This window comes from Mycteria americana, unplaced genomic scaffold, assembly GCF_035582795.1.
Source record: "Mycteria americana isolate JAX WOST 10 ecotype Jacksonville Zoo and Gardens unplaced genomic scaffold, USCA_MyAme_1.0 Scaffold_115, whole genome shotgun sequence".
Lineage (NCBI taxonomy): Eukaryota > Metazoa > Chordata > Aves > Ciconiiformes > Ciconiidae > Mycteria > Mycteria americana.
Window position 1 is genome coordinate 15,007 of NW_027445455.1, and position 19,192 is coordinate 34,198.

The following is a 19,192-nucleotide window of genomic DNA, read 5'->3' on the forward strand; positions in this document are numbered from 1 at the left end:
TAAGGACTGACTCGAGTTGGCCAAGATTTGCGTTGAGTTGGGTCAAGAGTAGGGTTGACCACTAGTACCTGGCCAGATCCAGATCCAGAGCTGACCATTGGTGGCTGGGTTGGAGCAGATCTGGACTGGCTTCTTCTGATTGGCCCACTCCAAAGTTGATTTGGCCATAATTGGTTGCTTTGATCAAGACTGTGATTGGTTGTCGGTGGTTGGGTTGGTTTTGGTGTCGGTTGGGTTCTTCCACGCCTGGGTGGGTCATTGTGGTTGGCTCAGCCCAGACCTTGGCCTCTTCTGTTGGCTCCTTCAAGACCTGGATTGACCGTTGGGTTACACCAAGGTTGGGTTTGCATCTTCCCAGTTGGGTTGGTCAAGACCTGGCATGGTCATTGGTGGTTGGCTGGGTCAAGGTTGCCAGACCCGCCTTGGCTTTCTCCGATTGGCCTGTTTCTGACCTAGGTTAATCATTGGTGGTTGAGTAGACGGAGACCTGCTGGTGGCTGGGTTGGTCCAGACTCGGATTGACCTCTTCCAGTTGAGTCCTCCTCAACGCACCTTGACCACCGATGGCCATCTTGATCCAGACTTGAATTGTCCACCTTGGTCCAGGCTGAGTTGCCCCCTCCATCCTCTCAGGGCTCCACCCATGGGTGTCGGACACCCCTGGCACCCCCTCCCCGGGTCCCCAACTCCTCCTGCCCTCGGGGACCGGGCAGGGACAAACACTACAGTTCCCACCATCACACTCTTCCTCAGCTTCTTCTCTCCTTGGTGGGCAGAGTTAAGGTGACCGTGGCTTGATGGAGCCCATGGGTGGCCAGACTTCAGGTCATCTCCACTGGCTGTCCCCACCCACCCCCAATTTCTCGCTGTTACGTGAATGTCCCCCCCCATGCCACCTCCTCTCCGGGGGCGGGGGGGAGTCGCTGTCCCCCCCGTTGTCCCCCCGTCGTGTGTGGTGTCCCCAGCCCGTTTTCTGCAAGTGCCTCAATAAAGAGATTATTGTAGAACCCCAAGAATCTATATCTGGGGGGGCTTGGGCTACAAGGATCTCCAACCCCACCCTTGGCTGGGACCTCTGGGGGGTGGTCGGGGGAGTTTGGGGGGGGTCTGGTGGGGTGGGACGGGACGTAGAGATGGACTCCAGGCTGGTTTTGCTCCTACTTTATTGTTGCTACCCCCCAAATATGTGTCCCCTCCATGAGCTCAGGTCCACGTCTGTGTGCCTGTGTCTGTGTCCTCTAGATGTGGTCAGTGGTGGCCATGGTCTGTGTCCCTAGTTGTGGTCAGTGGTGGCCTTGGTCTGTGTCCTAGTTGTGGTCAGTGGTAGCCATGGTCTGTGTTCTAGTTGTGGTCTGTGGTGGCCATGGTCTGTGTCCTAGTTGTGGTCAGTGGTGGCCTTGGTCTGTGTCCCTAGTTGTGGTCAGTGGTGGCCTTGGTCTGTGTCCCTAGTTGTGGCCTGTGGTGGCCTTGGTCTGTGTCCTAGTTGTGGCCTGTGGTGGCCTTGGTCTGTGGCCTGTGGTGGCCTTGGTCTGTGTCCTAGTTGTGGCCTGTGGTGGCCTTGGTCTGTGTCCCTAGTTGTGGCGTGTGGTGGCCTTGGTCTGTGTCCTAGTTGTGGCCTGTGGTGGCCTTGGTCTGTGGCCTGTGGTGGCCTTGGTCTGTGTCCTAGTTGTGGCCTGTGGTGGCCTTGGTCTGTGTCCCTAGTTGTGGCCTGTGGTGGCCTTGGTCTGTGGTCTGTGGTGGCCTTGGTCTGTGTCCTAGTTGTGGCGTGTGGTGGCCTTGGTCTGTGTCCCAGTTGTGGTTTGTGGTGGCCTTGGTCTGTGTCCCTAGTTGTGGTCTGTGGTGGCCTTGGTCTGTGGTCTGTGGTGGCCATGGTCTGTGTCCTAGTTGTGGTCAGTGGTGGCCATGGTCTGTGTCCCTAGTTGTGGCCTGTGGTGGCCTTGGTCTGTGGTCTGTGGTGGCCATGGTCTGTGTCCTAGTTGTGGTCAGTGGTGGCCTTGGTCTGTGTCCCAGTTGTGGTCTGTGGTGGCCTTGGTCTGTGTCCTAGTTGTAGTCAGTGGTGGCCTTGGTCTGTGTCCCTAGTTGTGGCCTGTGGTGGCCTTGGTCTGTGTCCCTAGTTGTGGTCTGTGGTGGCCATGGTCTGTGTCCCTAGCTGTTGTCCGTGGTGGCCCACATCCGTGGTCCATGGTGGCCCAGATCTGTGTCTTCATGTCCCTAGCTGTTTTCCGTGGTTGCCCACATCCGTGGTCCATGGTGGCCCAGATCTGTGTCTTCATGTCCCTAGTCATAGTCCATGGTGGCCCAGATCCATGTCTTTGTGGCCCAGATCCGTGGTCCATGGTGGCCCAGATCTGTGTCTGCATGTCCCTAGCTGTTGTCCGTGGTGGCCCAGATCTGTGTCTTCATGTCCCTAGCTGTGGTCCATGGTGGCCCAGATCTGTGGTTTCATGTCCCTAGCTGTTGTCCGTGGTGGCCCACATCCGTGGTCCATGGTGGCCCAGATCTGTGGTTTCATGTCCCTAGCTGTTGTCCGTGGTGGCCCACATCCGTGGTCCATGGTGGCCCAGATCCATGTCTTCATGTCCCTAGCTGTTGTCCGTGGTGGTCCAGATCTGTGTCTTCATGTCCCTAGCTGTGGTCCATGGTGGCCCAGATCCGTGGTCCATGGTGGCCCAGATCCGTGGTCCATGGTGGCCCAGATCCATGTCTTCATGTCCCTAGCTGTTGTCCGTGGTGGTCCAGATCTGTGGTCCATGGTGGGTCAGATCCGTGGTCCATGGTGGCCCAGATCTGTGTCTGCATGTCCCTAGCTGTTGTCCGTGGTGGCCCAGATCTGTGTCTTCATGTCCCTAGCTGTGGTCCATGGTGGCCCAGATCCGTGGTCCATGGTGGCCCAGATCCGTGGTCCATGGTGGCCCAGATCTGTGGTTTCATGTCCCTAGCTGTTGTCCGTGGTGGCCCACATCCGTGGTCCATGGTGGCCCAGATCTGTGTCTTCATGTCCCTAGCTGTTTTCCGTGGTTGCCCACATCCGTGGTCCATGGTGGCCCATGTCTTCATGTCCCTAGCTGTGGTCCATGGTGGCCCAGATCCATGTCTTCATGTCCCTAGCTGTTGTCCGTGGTGGTCCAGATCCGTGGTCCATGGTGGCCCAGATCCGTGGTTCATGGTGGCCCAGATCTGTGTCTTCATGTCCCTAGCTGTTGTCCGTGGTGGCCCAGATCTGTGTCTTCATGTCCCTAGCTGTTTTCCATGGTGGCCCACATCCGTGGTCCATGGTGGCCCAGATCCATGTCTTCATTTCCCTAGCTGTGGTCCGTGGTGGCCCAGATCCGTGGTCCATGGTGGCCCAGATCCGTGGTCCATGGTGGCCCAGATCTGTGGTTTCATGTCCCTAGCTGTTGTCCGTGGTGGCCCACATCCGTGGTCCATGGTGGCCCAGATCTGTGTCTTCATGTCCCTAGCTGTTTTCTGTGGTTGCCCACATCCGTGGTCCATGGTGGCCCAGATCTGTGTCTTCATGTCCCTAGCTGTGGTCCATGGTGGCCCAGATCTGTGGTTTCATGTCCCTAGCTGTTGTCCGTGGTGGCCCAGATCCGTGGTCCATGGTGGCCCAGATCCGTGGTCCATGGTGGCCCAGATCTGTGTCTGCATGTCCCTAGCTGTTGTCCGTGGTGGCCCAGATCTGTGTCTTCATGTCCCTAGCTGTGGTCCATGGTGGCCCAGATCTGTGGTCCATGGTGGCCCAGATCTGTGTCTTCATGTCCCTAGCTGTTTTCTGTGGTTGCCCACATCCGTGGTCCATGGTGGCCCAGATCTGTGTCTTCATGTCCCTAGCTGTGGTCCATGGTGGCCCAGATCTGTGGTTTCATGTCCCTAGCTGTTGTCCGTGGTGGCCCAGATCCGTGGTCCATGGTGGGTCAGATCCGTGGTCCATGGTGGCCCAGATCTGTGTCTGCATGTCCCTAGCTGTTGTCCGTGGTGGCCCAGATCTGTGTCTTCATGTCCCTAGCTGTGGTCCATGGTGGCCCAGATCTGTGGTCCATGGTGGCCCAGATCTGTGTCTTCATGTCCCTAGCTGTTTTCCGTGGTTGCCCACATCCGTGGTCCATGGTGGCCCAGATCTGTGTCTTCATGTCCCTAGCTGTTTTCCGTGGTTGCCCACATCCGTGGTCCATGGTGGCCCATGTCTTCATGTCCCTAGCTGTGGTCCATGGTGGCCCAGATCCATGTCTTCATGTCCCTAGCTGTTGTCCGTGGTGGTCCAGATCTGTGGTCCATGGTGGCCCAGATCCGTGGTTCATGGTGGCCCAGATCTGTGTCTTCATGTCCCTAGTTGTGGTCCGTGGTGGCCCACATCTGTGTCTTCATGTCTCTAGCTGTGGTCCATGGTGTCCCAGATCCGTGGTCCATGGTGGCCAAGATCCGTGGTCCATGGTGGCCCCGATCCATGTCTTCGTCTCCCTAGTCGTAGTCCCTGGTGGCCCAGATCCGTGTCTTTATGTCCCTAGCTGTGGTCCCTGGTGGCCCGGTTCCGTGTCCCTTCGTCCCTCCCTGTGGTCGTTGGTGGCCCGACTTGGGGCCCACCGGCTCCTAGTTGCGATTCATGGTGTTCTCGATCCAGTCCACGTAGTTGCAGACCCGGGTGTAGACCCCCGGACGCCCGGGCAGGGCGCAGGTCTGCAGCCCCCACGACACGATGCCTTGGAGGGTCCCGTTACAGGACAGCGGCCCCCCGGAGTCACCCTACGGGGAGAGGGGACAAGGGTTGGGGACACCCCGCGGTGGCGGAGGGGGGACAGGGCTGGGGGACCCGTTGAGGCAGAAGGTGGCTGGGCTGGAGGACACGTGGGCTTGGGGGGCCATCAAGGTGGGATGGCGGCGGTGTGGGGGGGGGCTTGAGTTTGGGTGGCCATGAGCGGGGAGACGTGGATTGGGGGGGGAAGGGGGGGACAGCCCTGGATTTGGGGGGGCGGGGGGGGGGGACGTGCGCAACTTTGGGGGTACCCTGAGCTTGGGGATCCTCTTGCCCAGGAGGAGACAACAAATCGGGGGGCTCCTTATTCATGGGGGGCGGGGGGGTGGGGTCCCTTTTCCCAGGGTGGGACAAGGGTGGGGTTTGGGGGTGCCGGGGTGGGGATTTTGGGGTCCCCCCCGCCCCTCGCCCCGTACCTGGCAGGAGTCGATGCGCTGGGTGCGCCCCCCGGCGCAGAGCATGTTGGGGGTGACGCGCCAGGGGTAGGCCTGGAGGCAGGTGGCGGGGGAGACGATGTCCACGTAGGCGCAGATCAGGTGCCGGGGCAGGGTCACTGCGGGGGGGAGGGGCACGGGGAGGGGTCGGGGGGGGGCGGGGACACCCCCAGGGGCCCTACTGGTAGGTTACTCGCCGGTTACTGACAGGTTACTCGTGGGTTACGTAGAGGTTACGCATCGGTTACTCCTAGCTTACTCCTAGGTTACGCATTGGTTACTCGTAGGTTACTCATTGGTTACTCTTAGGTTAAGCATAGGTTACTCGTAGGTTGCTTACAGGTTATGCGTTGGTTAGTCCTAGCTTACTCCTAGGTTACGCATCGGTTACTCGTAGGTTGCTTATAGGTTATGCGTTGGTTGGTCCTAGCTTACTCCTAGGTTGCTTACAGGTTATGCGTTGGTTAGTCCTAGCTTACTCCTAGGTTACTTACAGGTTATGCGTTGGTTAGTGCTAGCTTACTCCTAGGTTACTTACAGGTTATGCGTTGGTTAGTGCTAGCTTACTCCTAGGTTACTTACAGGTTATGCATTGGTTAGTCCTAGCTTATTCCTAGGTTACTTACAGGTTATGCGTTGGTTAGTCCTAGCTTGCTCCTAGGTTACGCATCGGTTACTCGTAGGTTACTCATTGGTTACTCCTAGGTTACGCATCGGTTACTCGTAGGTTGCTTACAGGTTATGCATTGGTTAGTCCTAGCTTACTCCTAGGTTGCTTACAGGTTATGCGTTGGTTAGTCCTAGCTTACTCCTAGGTTACTTACAGGTTACGCATCAGTTACTCCTAGGTTACTCCTAGGTTACGCATTGGTTACTCATAGGTTACTCGTAGGTTACTCATTGGTTACTCCTAGGTTACGCATCGGTTACTCGTAGGTTGCTTACAGGTTATGCGTTGGTTAGTGCTAGCTTACTCCTAGGTTACTTACAGGTTATGCGTTGGTTAGTGCTAGCTTACTCCTAGGTTACTTACAGGTTATGCGTTGGTTAGTCCTAGCTTACTCCTAGGTTACTTACAGGTTATGCGTTGGTTAGTCCTAGCTTACTCCTAGGTTGCTTACAGGTTATGCGTTGGTTACTGCTAGCTTACTCCTAGGTTACTTACAGGTTATGCGTTGGTTAGTCCTAGCTTACTCCTAGGTTGCTTACAGGTTATGCGTTGGTTACTGCTAGCTTACTCCTAGGTTACTTACAGGTTATGCGTTGGTTAGTCCTAGCTTACTCCTAGGTTACTTACAGGTTATGCGTTGGTTAGTGCTAGCTTACTCCTAGGTTACACATCGGTTACTCATTGGTTACTCGTAGGTTATGCATCAGTTACTCCTAGGTTACTCGTAGGTTTTTAGGACTTTACTCTGGGTTTACTACAACTTTACTGGGGGTTTACTCCAGGTTTAGTCTGGGTTCACTACAGCTTTACTAGGGGTTTACTACGAGTTTACTCCTGGTTCACTACAACTTTACTGTGGGTTTACTCTGGGTTTACTGTGGGTTTACTCTGGATTTACTGTGGGTTTACTCTGGATTTACTCTGGGTTTAGTACAACTTTACTGTGGGTTTACTAGGACTTTACTCTGGGTTCACTACAATTTTACTGGGGGGTTTACTTTGGGTTTACTCTAGGTTTACTCTGGGTTTACTACAACTTTACTGTGGGTTTACTCTAGGTTTACTGTGGGTTTACTAGGACTTTACTATGGGTTTACTACGACTTTATGACAACTTCACCGCAGGTTTCCCCCCGTTGCGATGGTTTTCTAGGGCTTTCCCCCTGGTTTACTACAACTTTACTCTGGGTTTACTTTAGGTTTACTCTGGGTTTACTACAACTTTACTGTGGGTTTACTCTGGGTTCACTACAACTTTACTATGGGTTTACTCTAGGTTTAGTCTGGGTTCACTACAGCTTAACTCTGGGTTTACTACGACTTTACGACAACTTCACCGCAGGTTTCCCCCCTGTTGCCGTGGTTTTCTAGGGCTTTCCCCCTGGTTTACTACAACTTTACTCTGGGTTTACTTTAGGTTTACTCTGGGTTTACTCTAGGTTTACTCTGGGTTCACTACAACTTTACTCTGGGTTTACTCTGGGTTTACTACAACTTTACTGTGGGTTTACTCTGGGTTCACTACAACATTACTATGGGTTTACTCTAGGTTTAGTCTGGGTTCACTACAGCTTAACTCTGGGTTTACTACGACTTTACTACAACTTCACCGCAGGTTTCCCCCCTGTTGCCATGGTTTTCTAGGGCTTTCCCCCTGGTTTACTACAACTTTACTCTGGGTTTACTTTAGGTTTACTCTGGGTTTACTTTAGGTTTACTCTGGGTTCACTACAACTTTACTCTGGGTTTACTCTGGGTTTACTACAACTTTACTGTGGGTTTACTCTGGGTTCACTACAACTTTACTATGGGTTTACTCTAGGTTTAGTCTGGGTTCACTACAGCTTAACTCTGGGTTTACTACGACTTTACTACAACTTCACCGCAGGTTTCCCCCCTGTTGCCGTGGTTTTCTAGGGCTTTCCCCCTGGTTCACTACAACTTTACTCTGGGTTTACTACAGGTTCACTCTGGGTTTACTACAACTTTACTCTGGGTTTACTTTAGGTTTACTCTGGGTTCACTACAACTTTACTCTGGGTTTACTTTAGGTTTACTCTGGGTTCACTACAACTTTACTCTGGGTTTACTACGACTTTACTACAACTTCACCGCAGGTTTCCCCCCTGTTGCCGTGGTTTTCTAGGGCTTTCCCCCTGGTTTACTACAACTTTACTCTGGGTTTACTACAGGTTCACTCTGGGTTTACTACAACTTTACTCTGGGTTTACTACAACTTTACTCTGGGTTTACTACAACTTTACTCTGGGTTTACTACAACTTTACTCTGGGTTTACTTTAGGTTTACTCTGGGTTTACTACAACTTTACTGTGGGTTTACTCTGGGTTTACTCTGGGTTCACTACAGCTTAACTCTGGGTTTACTACGACTTTACTACAGCTGCACCGCAGGTTTCCTCCGCTGTTGCCGCGGTTTTCTAGGGCTTTCCCCCTGGTTTACTACAACTTTACTCTGGGTTTACTTTAGGTTCACTCTGGGTTTACTACAACTTTACTCGGGGTTTACTGCAACTTTACTCTGGGTTTACTACAACTTTACTGGGGGTTTACTCTAGGTTTACTGTGGGTTTACTAGGACTTTACTCTGGGTTTACTCTGGGTTTAGTCGGGGTTCACTACAGCATTCCTATGGGTTTACTATGACTTTACTATGGGTTTACTACGACTTTACGACAACTTCACCGCAGGTTTCCCCCCTGTTGCCATGGTTTTCTAGGGCTTTCCCCCGGGTTCACTACAACTTTACTCTGGGTTTACTTTAGGTTCACTCTGGGTTTACTACAACTTTACTCTGGGTTTACTGCAACTTTACTCTGGGTTTACTCTAGGTTTACTCTGGGTTTACTACAACTTTACTGTGGGTTTACTAGGACTTTACTCTGGGTTTACTACAACTTTACTGGGGGTTTACTCTAGGTTTACTGTGGGTTTACTAGGACTTTACTCTGGGTTTACTCTGGGTTTAGTCGGGGTTCACTACAGCATTCCTATGGGTTTACTATGACTTTACTATGGGTTTACTACGACTTTACGACAACTTCACCGCAGGTTTCCCCCCTGTTGCCGTGGTTTTCTAGGGCTTTCCCCCTGGTTTACTACAACTTTACTCTGGGTTTACTTTAGGTTTACTCTGGGTTTACTCTAGGTTTACTCTGGGTTCACTACAACTTTACTCTGGGTTTACTCTGGGTTTACTACAACTTTACTGTGGGTTTACTCTGGGTTCACTACAACATTACTATGGGTTTACTCTAGGTTTAGTCTGGGTTCACTACAGCTTAACTCTGGGTTTACTACGACTTTACTACAACTTCACCGCAGGTTTCCCCCCTGTTGCCATGGTTTTCTAGGGCTTTCCCCCTGGTTTACTACAACTTTACTCTGGGTTTACTTTAGGTTTACTCTGGGTTTACTTTAGGTTTACTCTGGGTTTACTACAACTTTACTGTGGGTTTACTCTGGGTTCACTACAACTTTACTATGGGTTTACTCTAGGTTTAGTCTGGGTTCACTACAGCTTAACTCTGGGTTTACTACGACTTTACTACAACTTCACCGCAGGTTTCCCCCCTGTTGCCGTGGTTTTCTAGGGCTTTCCCCCTGGTTCACTACAACTTTACTCTGGGTTTACTACAGGTTCACTCTGGGTTTACTACAACTTTACTCTGGGTTTACTTTAGGTTTACTCTGGGTTCACTACAACTTTACTCTGGGTTTACTTTAGGTTTACTCTGGGTTCACTACAACTTTACTATGGGTTTACTACGACTTTACTACAACTGCACCGCAGGTTTCCCCCGCTGTTGCCGCGGTTTTCTAGGGCTTTCCCCCGGGTTCACTACAACCGTACTCCGGGTTTACTCCGGATTTACTCCGGGTTTACTCCGGCTTCCCTCCGGGTACACCCCACGCTTCCGAGGGCTCCCCCCCCCCGGGGTGTCCCCGCCGCGGCCGGCCGTGCCGGTGTCCCCTCTCACCTTGGGGGGTGGTGACGGTCCCCCAGCCCGAGACGAGGCAGGTGGCGCCGGCGGAGGCGCAGGTTCGGGGCAGGGCCAGGGGCCACACGGCGCGGCCCAGGGCCACCGGCCGGTCCAGCTTGAGGAGCATGAGGTCGTTGTCCAGGGTGGCGGGGTCGTAGGCGGGGTGGAGGATGGCCCGGGCCACCACCCGGTCCTGCTCCGTCCCCTCCCACCGCTGCAGGTCGTTCTCCCCCAGCCGTAGTTGCAGGCCCCTGCGTCCCCGAGGAAGGGGGGGTGGGGACGGGGACAGAGGTGGGACACGTGGGGACGTGGAGGGGACAGAGGTGGGACACGTGGGGATACGGGGGGGACATGGGGACATGGGGGGGACATGGGGACATGGGGGTGGAGGGGGAGAGGGAGGAGGACGTGGGGACATGGAGGGGCCGTGGGTGGGACATGGAGGGGACATGGGTGGGACATGGGGACATGGATGGGACACGGGACGTGGGGATGGAGGTGGAGAGGGATGGGGACACGGGGACGTGGAGAGGGACGCAGGTGGGACACGTGGGGACATGGGGTGGGGGGGAGAGGGAGGAGGACGTGGGGACATGGAGGGGACAGAGGTGGGACACGTGGGGACATGGGGGGGACATGGGGACATGGGGGGGACATGGGGACATGGGGGTGGAGGGGGAGAGGGAGGAGGACGTGGGGACATGGAGGGGACGTGGGTGGGACATGGAGGGGACATGGGTGGGACATGGGGACACGGATGGGACACGGGACGTGGGGATGGAGGTGGAGAGGGATGGGGACACGGGGACGTGCAGAGGGACGCAGGTGGGACACGTGGGGACATGGGGTGGGGGGAGAGGGAGGAGGATGTGGGGACATGGAGGGGACAGAGGTGGGACACGTGGGGATACGGGGGGGACATGGGGACATGGGGGGGACATGGGGACATGGGGATGGAGGTAGAGAGGGATGGGGACACGGGGACGTGGAGAGGGACGCAGGTGGGACACATGGGGACATGGGAACACAGATGGGACATGGGGACATGGGAGTGGAGTGGGTGAAGGAGGAGGACATGGAGACATGGAGGGGACATGGGTGGGACATGGAGGGGACATGGGTGGGACATGGGGACAGGTGGGACACGGGACGTGGGGATGGAGGTAGAGAGGGATGGGGACACGGGGACACGGAGAGGGAGGCAGGTAGGATGTGGGGACATGGGGTGGGGGGGAGAGGGAGGAGGACGTGGGGACATGGAGGGGACAGAGGTGGGACATGTGGGGACATGGGGATGGAAGTAGGAATGAGGACACAGGGACGAGGAGGAGGACACAGGTGGGACACGTGGGGAGGTGTAGGACATGGGGACATGGATGGATGGGACATGGGGATGGCAGGGGAGAGGGAGGAGGACGTGGGGACGTGGAGGGGACATGGGTGGGACATGGGGACAGGTGGGACACAGGACATGGGGATGGAGGTGGAGAGGGATGGGGACACGGGGACGTGGAGAAGGATGCAGGTGGGACACAGGACATGGGTGGGACGTGGGGACACGGATGGGACATGGGGACGTGGGAGTGGAGTGGGTGAAGGAGGAGGACGTGGGGACATGGAGGGGACAGAGGTGGGACACGTGGGGACGTGTAGGACATGGGGACGTGGATGGATGGGACATGGGGATGGCAGGGGAGAGGGAGGAGGACGTGGGGACGTGGAGAGGACAGAGGTGGGACACAGGACATGGGTGGGACATGGGGACAGGTGGGACACAGGACATGGGGATGGAGGTGGAGAGGGATGGGGACACGGGGACGTGGAGGGGACAGGTGGGACACGTGGGGACATGGGGTGGGGGGGAGAGGGAGGAGGACGTGGGGACGTGGAGGGGACATGGATGGGACACGTGGGGATACGGGGGGGACATGGGGACATGGGGGGGACATGGGGACATGGGGGTGGAGGGGGAGAGGGAGGAGGACGTGGGGACATGGAGGGGACGTGGGTGGGACATGGAGGGGACATGGGTGGGACATGGGGACATGGATGGGACACGGGATGTGGGGATGGAGGTGGAGAGGGATGGGGACACGGGGACGTGGAGAGGGAGGCAGGTGGGACACGTGGGGGCATGGGTGGGACATGGGGACACGGAAGGGACATGGGAGTGGAGTGGGTGAAGGAGGAGGACGTGGGGACGTGGAGGGGACAGAGGTGGGGACACGTGGGGACATGGGGTGGGGGGGAGAGGGAGGAGGACGTGGGGACATGCAGGGGACATGGGTGGGACACGTGGGGACAAGGATGGGACGAACGTAGAGGGGGACAGGAGGGATGTGTGGGGACACGGGGAAAGGAGGGGACATGGGGACGGTCCCAGCTCCACACCCCACTGGTGTCCCATGTCCCCCGCCACCCACGGTCCTGTCCCCGTGTCGTGTCCCCCAGCCCTGTCCCCGTGCCCTCGCCATGTCCCTGTCCCCATGTCCCTGTCCCCATGTCCCTGTCCCCTGACTGTGTCACCATCCCTTGTCCCCCAACCGCATCCCCGTGCCCTCGCCATCTCCGTGTCCCCTGACCGTGTCCCCATGCCCGTCCCTTGTCCCCCAGCCACGTCCCCGTGTCCGTCCTGTGTCCCCATGCCCGTCCCTTGTCCCCCAGCCCTGTCCCCGTGCCCTCGCCATGTCCCTGTCCCCATGTCCCTGTCCCCTGACCGTGTCACCATCCCTTGTCCCCCAACCGCGTCCCCGTGCCCTCGCCATCTCCGTGTCCCCTGTGTCCCCATGCCTGTCCCTTGTCCCCCAGCCCTGTCCCCATGCCCTCACCACGCCCCTGTCCCCATGCCATGTCCCAGGGCTGTCACCATCCTTTGTCCCCTAGCCCTGTCCCCATGTCCCTGTCCCCATGTCCCTGTCCCCTGACCGTGTCCCCATGCCCATCCCTTGTCCCCCAGCCACGTCCCCGTGTCCGTCCTGTGTCCTCATGCCCGTCCCTTGTCCCCCAGCCCTGTCCCCGTGCCCTCGCCATGTCCCTGTCCCCATGCCATGTCCCAGGGCTGTGTCACCATCCCTTGTCCCCCAGCCCTGTCCCCGTGCCCTCGCCATGTCCCTGTCCCCATGTCCCTGTCCCCTGACCGTGTCCCCATGCCCGTCCCTTGTCCCCCAGCCCTGTCCCCGTGCCCTCGCCATGTCCCTGTCCCCATGTCCCTGTCCCCTGACCGTGTCCCCATGCCCGTCCCTTGTCCCCCAGCCCTGTCCCCATGCCCTCGCCATGTCCCTGTCCCCATGTCCCTGTCCCCTGACTGTGTCACCATCTCTTGTCCCCCAACCGCGTCCCCGTGCCCTCGCCATCTCCGTGTCCCCTGACTGTGTCCCCATGCCCGTCCCTTGTCCCCCAGCCCTGTCCCCGTGTCCGTCCTGTGTCCCCATGCCCGTCCCTTGTCCCCCAGCCCTGTCCCCATGCCCTCACCACGCCCCTGTCCCCATGCCATGTCCCAGGGCTGTGTCACCATCCCTTGTCCCCCAGCCCTGTCCCCGTGCCCTCGCCATCTCCGTGTCCCCTGGTCACGTCCCCATGCCATGTCCCCTGACTGTGTCCCCATGCCTGTCCCTTGTCCCCGTGCTGTGTCCCCGTGCCCCCGCCGTGTCTGTGTCCCCTGACTGTGTCCCCACGCCTGTCCCTTGTCCCCCAGCCACGTCCCCGTGTCCGTCCTGTGTCCCCATGCCCGTCCCTTGTCCCCCAGCCCTGTCCCTCTCCCCACATCTCGCCCCTCTCCATGTCCCCCATGTCCGCGTCCCCATCCCCGTGGGCTGTCCCCGTCCCCGTGGGGTGTCCCCGTCCCCGTGGGCTGTCCCCATCCCCGTGGGCTGTCCCCGTCCCCGTGGGGTGTCCCCGTCCCCGTGGGCTGTCCCCTTCCCCGTGGGCTGTCCCCGTCCCCGTGGGCTGTCCCCGTCCCCGTGGGCTGTCCCCGTCCCCGTGGGGTGTCCCCGTCCCCGTGGGCTGTCCCCTTCCCCGTGGGCTGTCCCCGTCCCCGTGGGCTGTCCCCATCCCCGTGGGCTGTCCCCGTGGGGTGTCCCCATCCCGTGGGCTGTCCCCTTCCCCGTGGGCTGTCCCCGTCCCCGTGGGCTGTCCCCATCCCCGTGGGCTGTCCCCGTGGGGTGTCCCCATCCCGTGGGCTGTCCCCGTCCCCGTGGGGTGTCCCCATGGGCTGTCCCCATCCCCGTGGGCTGTCCCCGTCCCCGTGGGCTGTCCCCGTCCCCGTGGGGTGTCCCCATCCCCGTGGGCTGTCCCCGTCCCCGTGGGGCGTCCCCATCCCCGTGGGGCGTCCCCACCTCCTGTAGCAGTGCGCGGCTGAGAGCACCCAGTTGTTCCGCAGCAGGGTCCCGCCGCAGCGCACGGGGCTGTAGATGTAGACCTGCCAGGGCTGGGAGAAGGGGATGCAGGGGTACCCCCCCGATGATCCTGTCCTCGTCCCTCGCCCCCCCGCTCGCTCGACGGGGACATGGGGACGCAGGTTCTCTCCGTCCCGTCCTGGTGGCCATCAGGACATGGGCCATCAGACGTGGCCTGTCCCCAGGCTCCTCCTCCTGCCGGAAGGACGTGGGTCACCAGATGTTCTCACCGTAGGTTCTCTCCGTGGGGACGTTGGCCACCAGCCGTGTCCCCTCCCCAGGCCCCTTCCGTGGGGACATTGGCCACCAGCCGTGTCCCCTCCCCAGGCTCCTTCCGTGGGGACGTTGGCCACCAGCCGTGTCCCCTCCCCAGGCTCCTTCCGTGGGGACGTTGGCCACCAGCCGTGTCCCCTCCATGGGGACGTTGGCCACCAGCCGTGTCCCCTCCCCAGGCTCCTTCCGTGGGGACGTTGGCCACCAGCCGTGTCCCCTCCGTGGGGACGTTGGCAACCAGTCGTGTCCCCTCCCCAGGCCCCTTCCGTGGGGATATTGGCCACCAGCCGTGTCCCCTCCATGGGGACGTTGGCCACCAGCCGTGTCCCCTCCCCAGGCCCCTTCTGTGGGGACGTTGGCCACCAGCCGTGTCCCCTCCCCAGGCTCCTTCCGTGGGGACGTTGGCCACCAGCCATGTCCCCTCCCCAAGCTCCTTCCGTGGGGACGTTGGCCACCAGCCGTGTCCCCTCCATGGGGATGCTGGCCACCAGCCGTGTCCCCTCCCCAGGCTCCTTCCGTGGGGACATTGGCCACCAGCCGTGTCCCCTCCCCAGGCCCCTTCCGTGGGGACGTTGGCCACCAGCCATGTCCCCTCCATGGGGACGTTGGCCACCAGCCATGTTCCCTCCCCAAGCTCCTTCCGTGGGGACGTTGGCCACCAGCCGTGTCCCCTCCCCAAGCTCCTTCCGTGGGGACGTTGGCCACCAGCCGTGTCCCCTCCCCAGGCTCCTTCCGTGGGGACGTTGGCCACCAGCTGTGTCCCCTCCCCAGGCTCCTTCCGTGGGGACATTGGCCACCAGCCGTATCCCCCTCCATGGGGACGTTGGCCACCCAGCCGTGTCCCCTCCCCAGGCCCCTTCCGTGGGGACATTGGCCACCAGCCGTGTCCCCTCCCCAGGCCCCTTCCGTGGGGACATTGGCCACCAGCCATGTGCCCTCCCCAGGCTCCTTCCGTGGGGACGTTGGCCACCAGCCATGTCCCCTCCAAGGGGACGTTGGCCACCAGCTGTGTCTCCTCCCCAGGCTCCTTCCGTGGGGACGTTGGCCACCAGCCGTGTCCCCTCCCCAGGCTCCTTCCGTGGGGACATTGGCCACCAGCCGTGTTCCCTCCCCAAGCTCCTTCCGTGGGGACGTTGGCCACCAGCCGTGTCCCCTCCCCAAGCTCCTTACGTGGGGACGTTGGCCACCAGCCGTGTCCCCTCCCCAGGCTCCTTCCGTGGGGACGTTGGCCACCAGCTGTGTCCCCTCCCCAGGCTCCTTCCGTGGGGACATTGGCCACCAGCCGTGTCCCCTCCCCAGGCCCCTTCCGTGGGGGACATTGGCCACCAGCCGTGTCCCCTCCCCAGGCCCCTTCCGTGGGGACCATTGGCCACCAGCCATGTGCCCTCCCCAGGCTCCTTCCATGGGGACGTTGGCCACCAGCCGTGTCCCCTCCAAGGGGACGTTGGCCACCAGCTGTGTCCTCCTCCCAGGCTCCTTCCGTGGGGACGTTGGCCACCAGCCGTGTCCCCTCCCCAGGCTCCTTCCGTGGGGACGTTGGCCACCAGCCGTGTCCCCTCCCCAGGCTCCTTCCGTGGGGACGTTGGCCACCAGCCATGTTCCCTCCCCAGGCCCCTTCCGTGGGGACGTTGGCCACCAGCCGTGTCCCCTCCCCAGGCCCCTTCCGTGGGGACGTTGGCCACCAGCCGTGTCCCCTCCATGGGGACGTTGGCCACCAGCCGTGTCCCCTCCCCAGGCCCCTTCCGTGGGGACGTGGACATGGGGAGGGGGGGTGGAGGGGAACAAGGGGACGTGGGGGGACATGGAGGGGACACGGGGGGACGCGGGAGGGACGCGGGGGGGACGCGGGGGACCCCACATACCCAGCAGCGGCAGAAGGAGCAACGTGATGGGCAGCAGCTCCATGGCCCTGAGGGGGACATAGGGGAGGGTCAGTGGGGACACCAGCCTGGCCGTGCTGCCTCTCCCCTCCCTCCTGCCTGCCCCTCCCTCCTGCCTGTCCTTCCCTCCTGCCTGTCCTTCCCTCCTGCCTGTCCCTCCCTCCTGCCTGTCCCCTCCCTCCTGCCTGCCCCTCCATCTGTCCCTGCAGCCCTCCTTCCGTCCCTCCTTCCGTCCCTCCTTCCATCCCTCCTTCTCCTCCTCCATCCCTCCTTCCATCCCTCCTTCCCCTCCTTCCGTCCCTCCTTCCCCTCCTTCCGTCCCTCCTTCCATCCCTCCTTCCGTCCCTCCTTCCGTCCCTCCCTTCCATCCCTCCTTCCCCTCCTTCGCCCCCTCCTTCCATCCCTCCTTCCATCCCTCCTTCCCCTCCTTCCGCCCCTCCTTCCATCCCTCCTTCCACCCCTCCTTCCCCTCCTTCCCCTCCTTCCATCCCTCCTTCCATCCCTCCTTCCGTCCCTCCTTCCGTCCCTCCTTCCGTCCCTCCTTCCATCCCACCTTCTCCTCCTTCCGTCCCTCCTTCCATCCCTCCTTCCCCTCCTTCCATCCCTCCTTCCCCTCCTTCCGTCCCTCCTTCCATCCCTCCTTCCATCCCTCCTTCCGTCCCTCCTTCCGTCCCTCCTTCCATCCCTCCTTCCATCCCTCCTTCCACCCCTCCTTCCCCTCCTTCCCCTCCTTCCATCCCTCTTCCATCCCTCCTTCCATCCCTCCTTCCATCCCTCCTTCCATCCCTCCTTCCATCCCTCCTTCTCCTCCTTCCATCCCTCCTTCCGTCCCTCCTTCCGTCCCTCCTCCCATCCCTCCTTCATCCTTCCTTCTCCTCCTTCCATCCCTCCTTCCGTCCCTCCTTCCATCCCTCTTTCCCCTCTTCCTTCTTCCTTCCATCCCTGCCTCCATCCCCCTTCCTTCCTTCCTTCATCCGTCCCTCCTTTCTTCCTCCTTCCATCCCTTCTTCCATCTCCTCCTTCCTTCCTCCTCACATCCCTCCTTAAATCCCTCGTTCCACCCTTCCTTCCTTCTTCCATCTCCTTTCTTCCTCCTTCCATCTGCATTCCATCCCCCTTCCATCTCCCTTCCATCCCCCTTCCATCCTCCTTCCCTTCCCCTTCCATCCCCCTTCCATCCCCCCTTCCATCCCCCTTCCATCCCTCCTTTCCTCCTTCCATCCCCTTCCACCCCCCTTCCACCCCTTCCATCCTCCTTCCATCCTCCTTCCCTTCCCCTTCCATCCCCCTTCCATCCCTCCTTCCCCCTTCCCTCTCCCCCTTCCATCCCCCTTCCATCCCCTTCTATCCCTCCTTTCCTCTTCCATCCCCCTTCCATCTCCTATTCCCTCTCCCCTCCATCTCTCCTTCCATCCCTCTTTTCCTTCCTTCTTCCCTCTCCTCTTGCATCCCTCTTCCATCCCTCCTTCCCCCTTCCCTCTCTCCTTCCCTCTCCCCTTCCCTCTCCCCTTCCATCCTCATTCCTTCTCCTTCCATCTCCCCCTTCCATCTCCCCTTCCATCTCCCCTTCCATCTCCCATCTCCCTTCCATCTCCCTTCCATCCTTCTTTCCTCCTTCCCCTCTCCCCTTCCCTCTCCCTTCCATCCCTCCTTCATCCTCCTTCCATCCCCCTTGCATCTTTACTTCCATCCTCCTTCCATCTCCCCTTCCATCTCCCTTCCACCCCCCTTCCACCCCCCTTCACCCCCCTTCCATCCCCCTTCCATCCCCCTTCCCTCTCCCCTTCCCTCTCCCTTTCCATCCCCCTTCCATCCCTCCTTCATCCCCTTCCATCCCCCTTCCATCCCCCTTCCCTCTCCCCTTCCATCCCTCCTTCCTTCCTTCTTCCCTCTCCTCTTGCATCCCCCTTCCATCTCCCCTTCCATCGCCCTTCCATCCCTCCTTCCTTCCTCCTTCCATCTCCCTTCCATCCTCCTCCTTTCCCCCTTCCCTCTCCCCTTCCCTCTCCCCTTCCATCGCCCTTCCATCCCTCTTTCATCCTCCTTCCATCCCCCTTGCATCTTTACTTCCATCCCCCTTCCCTCTCCCCTTCCTTCCTCCTTCCCTCTCCCCTTCCTTCCTCCTTCCCTCTCCCCTTCCATCTCCCTTCCATCCTCCTTCTTTCCTCCTTCCACCCCCCTTCCCTCTCCCCTTCCATCCTCCCTCCTTCCCCATCCCATCCCTCGTCCCCCCCGTGTCACCTGCTCTCCCCGGCGTGTCGTCGTTGCGTGTCTGTCGTTGCGTGTCGTTGCGTGTCGTCGCGTGTCGTTGCGTGTCCTTCCCCGCCTGCCGATGCGTGCGGGAGCGCGTCCGCGGGGTGCGTGTCGAAGCCTGTGGGTGCCCACGGGTGGGGGTGGGTCGGGGAGGGCGGGGGCGGATTTTGTGAGCGGTTGGGAGGGGCCGGGTCACCCTGCCCCGCCCCTGGGGGTGCCTGGGGGGAGGGAGGGGTGTGCGGGGCAGGGAAGGGAAGGGTGGGGGAGGATGGAGGGAGGGAAGGAGGGATGGGGGATGGAAGGAGGGATGGGGGGGGAGATGGAGGGAGGGAAGGGGAGATGGAGGGAGGGAGGGGGGAGGAGGGATGGAGGGGTGGGGGAGGGATGGAGGGAGGGAAGGAGGGATGGGGGGGGAGATGGAGGGAGGGAAGGGGAGATGGAGGGAGGGGGGAGGGAGGGAAGGGGAGATGGAGGGAGGGGGGAGGGGTGGAGGGGGGATGGAAGGAGGGATAGGGAGGGATGGCTGGGGAGATGG

General features: G+C 59.8%; 1 protein-coding gene and 2 long non-coding RNA genes across 3 annotated transcripts; 1 reads left to right on the forward strand and 2 right to left on the reverse strand.

Annotated features, from left to right (window-relative positions):
• Positions 1-4,509: 4,509 nt before the first annotated feature.
• Positions 4,510-14,332, reverse strand: LOC142403135 (kallikrein-14-like; the record flags this gene model as incomplete). The annotated part of the gene is given in 5 exon segments (XM_075489299.1): positions 4,510-4,743; positions 5,170-5,306; positions 9,855-10,108; positions 14,192-14,313; positions 14,315-14,332. Coding segments are annotated over 5 exon segments (684 nt in total), but the record flags the coding sequence as incomplete, so codon positions are not given.
• Positions 5,373-5,887, forward strand: LOC142403133 (uncharacterized). Its single transcript, XR_012773609.1, has 3 exons — positions 5,373-5,463; positions 5,761-5,804; positions 5,849-5,887. It is a non-coding gene; the product is annotated as an uncharacterized LOC142403133 (long non-coding RNA).
• Positions 14,333-14,378: 46 nt separating the features above from the next.
• On the reverse strand, positions 14,379-18,761 carry LOC142403134 (uncharacterized). The gene is made up of 3 exons (XR_012773610.1): positions 18,646-18,761; positions 16,387-16,433; positions 14,379-14,446 (listed from the first exon to the last, which is right to left on the reverse strand). It is a non-coding gene; the product is annotated as an uncharacterized LOC142403134 (long non-coding RNA).
• Between the last annotated feature and the right edge of the window lie 431 nt (positions 18,762-19,192).